This window comes from Parasteatoda tepidariorum, chromosome 1 (assembly GCF_043381705.1).
Source record: "Parasteatoda tepidariorum isolate YZ-2023 chromosome 1, CAS_Ptep_4.0, whole genome shotgun sequence".
NCBI lineage: Eukaryota > Metazoa > Arthropoda > Arachnida > Araneae > Theridiidae > Parasteatoda > Parasteatoda tepidariorum.
This window is the reverse complement of record NC_092204.1, coordinates 96,682,779-96,688,321: the sequence shown is the minus strand read 5'-3', so window position 1 is coordinate 96,688,321 and position 5,543 is coordinate 96,682,779. Positions and strand designations below refer to the sequence as shown.

Below are 5,543 nucleotides of genomic sequence, written 5' to 3'. Positions count from 1 at the left end.
GCCCACGCGGCAAACACATTGTTCAAGTTTGCTCACAACCTTCTCCCAAAAATAGCGAAATAGTATCGTCGCGTACCACGTGATGAAGGCGGAGCTAAGTGCCAACTCCTGGTGAACGAGCTATACATCCATTGTTAATGTTTGTTTTGATTTTGTGGTCAAAGTTAAAATGATATTCGACTACGTTAGCGTTTTTAACTTGCTGATTTTCGCAAAATCATTTATTTTCACCAACGTAAGTTTGATATTTTTTCACGGGATCATACGCATTTCTCCAGAACTGACGAATGTGCAATAGACGAGCGCATGCGCAATTACTTGAAATCTTTTGTGTACGGAAGCTAATGTAAATTTGCGAAATCTCTCTATTATATAACGATAACCTTATATCATATGACGGTACTTATCCTGTCTACCATTTTCGTCAACATTGTGCCAGGGTCATTTTGGTTTCTTCCAAATTTATTTTTACGTAGCAATTGATTATAAATAAAATGGACAAAATGCAGATATCATTTACCAGATATCAGTCATAGCATGCGATAAGTGATATTTGTATGTAAGTAGGAAAATATTTAAATTTGAACTACTTCTAAATTTATTTTCAGATTTGGCGATAATGGTCGACGGAATGATACCCATATTATAACAGTTCACATCGGAAATAGTTTTTATTTCCCTTCAGTCTTGGTATTTTTAAAAATGTCGATATAAATAAAATATTAAGATTAATATCTGGCAACATCTTATCTCTCACTCTTATGTTTTATTTATTAATTTTCTTTTTGTTATTTTAGGCATCAAATCAAGCAAGAATTCCCGCTATCTAACTTCGTTTGAGAGTTTGGAAATATGAGTAACATTCTCTGGTTGGTCAAGAGCCAAAATTTACCGGGGAAAAAAAACCGAAACAAACTTTTTCACGTAGAATTAACATGGCGTTATGGGAAAGCTATTTTTTTCTGGCGAAATCTCAAAATTACTTTTCCTTTAAAATTAATTTGAACTGTCCAAAATATTTATTATACACAAATATTAACTATAATTTTTTTTACTTCTTTTAATAATTAAATTTGTAAGATTATTCGGAGTATTCAATTTCTCACTAGCATATTCCCAGTAAACCAACATCTGTCAAGATAAGGAATATTGCTTTCTGACCTTTAAGTGGGTATCCCTCATTGCCCCCTAAAGAGAACTTGGCTTAATATTATCTTGGCATGATATGGCTATTTTCTCTGCACTCAGCTCGCAACAACCACAGTGCAGACGTAAAATATCCTCATTGGTTGATGCATCATGGGTTAGAATCCCTTTGCCGTCAGGCTAACCAATGGAGGTTTTCCTCTCCACGCAACGCAAATGCGGGTTAATCCAACAAACACTGCACGAAGGCAAATTGCTCCCAATACTTGATCCAGGAGTTATTCCCTTGTCTTCTGGATTGGATTCAAAGCTACAAGGCTATGGAGTTGAACATTAAAAGTCGTAAACTCCAAACTTTGGGTCGGCTGTTCACCAACGGTTTTTAAGTATAAAATTATAAAAAAACAGCTGATTTTGAAAAAAAATCATTAAAAAAAAAGAAAGAGAATACGACAATTTGATTAGCATTTTCAGTCAGGCAATGTAATATTATATGTCATTTAGATGTTACAATGTATTATTATATACTGTCTGTGGCTATAGAGCGGCCCGTACGGTATTTTTTCCTACAAGTTTAGCAGTTGATAATTTTCATATTAATTATCGAACGTTGAATTTTTTTTATTCCATCCTATTTCCTGTACATTTTTCTACATCTTTTGTTAACCAAACCATATTTCAATTTCTTTAATTGCTTCAAATACAATGTGTGGTCAACGAAAATTTTGACTACTTTCCGATAAACTGGCGTGCTCAGATTTAAAATGGAGCTCTGAGACTTGTGGTAACACTAGCTGCAGTTTCTTTTCTAAATGTTTCAAGTAAAACTTATTTTCCATTTAACTGTAAATTTCAACCACCTTCCAACATGAGCTAACTAATAACAGGCATAAAATTAAAAAGAAGAAAACAGTGAAATAAAATGAAAATTTCTTAGAAACATCATTCCTTGTGAAAATGAATCACTTTTTGTTACGCCTAAAACAATAAACACTGTGCGCATGATTTTTTGTAAAAAAATTGTTATGTAATTCTTCGTTTCAAAAATGGTACGTCCCATGTTTTTCATCTTAATTAAGTGAATAGCCATGAATTATTAACGTGTTAGTCATTCTGAAATAAAGAAATCGTAATTTAGGAGAATCTTTTGTCATATAAAAATGTGAATCATCAAGTGGTATTTGGAAAACAATGTTTAAAATCGTATTGGACATTTTGATGATGTGGCATCATTTATCAGATGCAACTTACACGCGAAGTTCTCAAAATCACATGAGTATAGATCCGGCCAATTAGTTCACGTGCGTACCATTATCGAACAATCATGCAATCTGTGGACAAAGAACAAATTATAAAGAGTATCTCTCTCTCTATGAGGAAAACAAAAGAAGAGAGATTTAATGCCATAATAACAGCTGTTTATGTTTAATTTCTTGGGTAAAAAAAAAGAGAAAATTCTCTCGTAAATATTGGGAGTCTTTCTGCTCAGAAACTCAATCCACAGAAAATGGCTCCACAGACAGCGAAGTCTCTCATGAAGGAATTCAGGGCCAGCTTTAGTAAGTCGTCGATTTTATTTTTACTCATGAATTTGTTAAAACTATTGCACTTCGAAGAGTTATGAGATTAATAATGGAAAATAGTTCGAAATTCTAAAAATCTTCCCCTTTAGCAGATTAACTTTCAAGGTTTTTGAATGAACGCTCGTTTAAAGTTCCCGAGTCAGAATTTGACACTTTGATTTTGTAAATGGAATTCTAACGTTTTTAAAAAAATAATATTCATTAAGAGTAATAAATATAAGTTAATTTTTAAAACAAGTTAGGTCTTACTTTACTGGCTTATGTGTATGTATACATATAAAGTAAAAAATGTAGAGAAAACATGGAAAAAAATAAAGATATTAAATATTAATTTAATAATAAATATTAATAATAATTTAATAATAAAAATTATTAAATATTAATTTAAAGAAAGGAGAAAAATTATTAAAATAAAATATTTTTAAAATATATATATATATATATATGTGAAAAAGATGATTTAAAAACTGAAAAACAGAATCTTATTAGACTAAACAACCAATTGAGACAGACCTGGCCTCCCCAAGGCCATAGTGTCGATAAAGAAGAAGAAGTTTTTTATAGCTTTCCTATGTCCATGTAATATTAGTTTGTGTTAATCGCTATTTCATATCTTTCTTTTCCGTAAAAATTCCAAAAGTTTCTGGAAACCTTAAATTATGAAATAGTTATTTAATATAAAATTTAGTATACATTAATTTTTTCTTTTTTTTACAGAATAGGGATAAAAACTATTATATTTTTTTAAATCCTTCAATATGCACACTATCTGCATAACTAGACGCTTTAAAATATAATGTAATAAAAATCTTTTTGATTTTTAATACATCATTCATAAAATGTACCAGTATCTTTCANATATATTAATCTGCATATTGACTAGGTAATGTGTACTTTATCAAAGTAGCATGCAGATAAGACTTAGGTAATTGAAAAGTTTTTTGGCACTTACAGCGGATACATATTACGGTACCAAGGTGATACGGAGCTGATCACCCTGGTGAAACTGCACATTATTCGGCTGAGTAACTTAGTTATACACTTTCCATACTAGGATACATAACCTTTTTAATAAGCTTAAAGATCTGAAAAACTCATTAAGTTATCAACCTACAATAGTTCTCAAAAAGATATAATTTTCTGCATTACAAATAATTCGTCATTATTGTACATTATAAGAGAATTTACCTCGGGCTGCCACAAACATTCCGTGATTAATATATTTTTAACCGGATACTGCTTTGCTGAATTTTTGTATCAGTTTAATTGTATCAATGTTTTTCCCCCTATTAAGTTTGGTTACTTGTTATTATCATCATGTAAAGCAAATGCAGATTTCTTTTAAGTTACAGCACAAAAAGTTTTCTTCAAATTTTAGAAAAGAAGGGAAGAAAAGCAAAAAGCACGAAGACTATTGCTTTAAACTAAGGTTTCCTTTGCTTTTAAGTATATTTATCTAGATTTTATTTCAAATTATTTCTTGAAAAGTGATGGTTGTGACCCTATTCAATTATACATTTAATCTATACATGTAAAATGCGTAAAAAAAAAGAACACCTTAAACGACTTTTGATCCTTAAAAAAAAAGTTTTTTTTTTAAAAAAAAGAAGTAAAATTTAATTAAGGTAAAGAAATCCAATGTCCTTAAGGTAATAGAGAAAATTATAGGGAGGTAAAAAATCCAATTTCCATAAGGTAATAGAAAAGATTATAGCGAGGTAAAAAAAATCCAATGTCCTTAAGGTAATAGAGAAGATTATAGCGAGTTCTTTTTTATCGGTAATGAGTGAATGCGAAGTCAGGGCTAAAGAGAATAGAAGGGCTGGTTCACTCCTTTGCAGTAGCTCTCGCCGCGCCGATCCTCCGATTTTCTCTAGTGACGTCACTTTGGCGCAAAGCTCGCACTTTTACTTCAAGAACGGAGCGTTCGGCCTTACTAGCTCTAACTAATATTGGAGCATTTCTTTTTGCGAGATATTCTAAGACATTTGTTATTTTCTATAATGACTTTCCTCAGTTTTTGCAGTGAATTTACACGAATTTAAAACTATTATCGAAATGCCAGTTTGCGCGATTGCAACTTGAAAAAATTCTGATAGAAAAACAAAAGGAAAAAATATAATTTTCCGCTTGTTACCTAAAGTAAATGAACAGCTATGTAAAGAATGGATTCTGAAATGTTAATATAAAACAGCAATACGTTTATTCTGTCGTTAAGAACTTTTATAAAAATTCATTATCTAAATAGAAACCACTTCGTTATTTCAAAAAGAAAGGCAGGTGAAAAAAATTAAAAAATGGATAAAGTCAAAGAAAATTGAAATGTAAATAAAAAGTATAAATAAAATATATAGTATATAGTTGGAATTCTCCTAATTTCATAACATATTTTTTAATGTAGTTATTCTAAATATTTATGATTTTTTTTAAAAATTATATTCTCTTAAATTTAAATATCTATAAATTATATCATTGTAAATTTAAATATCTATAAACAATTGTAAAATTTCTAATGTCATTATGAACCTAAATTATTATTTTGTTTCAGTAATTAGCGTTTAAGGTTGATGTTTCCTAATAATTAAGTATGAACAAATTGCTATTAACGGCATATTTTAAAATCAAAGAGAATATGTAGATAAAAAAAGTGTCGATATATGCTTTCATTTTTCTTAATAATTAAAGTTAAAACAGAACTTTTTAAAATAAAGTATTTATAGTGTCATTTTCGCCAACTAGTAAAAAATGGTATTTTTTTTAATATAATGGTCAAGAAAGTTTTTTTGAACTATGTTTATGAACGGAAATATCGAA

The 5,543-nt window shown here is 29.7% G+C and overlaps 2 protein-coding genes across 3 annotated transcripts in view; one reads left to right on the top strand and one right to left on the bottom strand.

Annotated features, from left to right (window-relative positions):
* Positions 1 to 5,543, bottom strand: part of LOC107438326 (SEC14-like protein 2) — a 53,958-nt gene that overhangs the window by 43,502 nt on the left and 4,913 nt on the right. The gene's annotated exons all lie outside the window — the stretch shown is intronic.
* Positions 2,507 to 5,543, top strand: part of LOC107437337 (retinal-binding protein) — a 38,827-nt gene continuing 35,790 nt past the window's right edge. Inside the window, exon 1 of the mRNA XM_016049297.4 lies at positions 2,507 to 2,705. Within this exon, the coding sequence (XP_015904783.2) occupies positions 2,654 to 2,705 (52 nt within the window). The 5' untranslated portion in view covers positions 2,507 to 2,653. The remainder of the gene's footprint in view (positions 2,706 to 5,543) is intronic.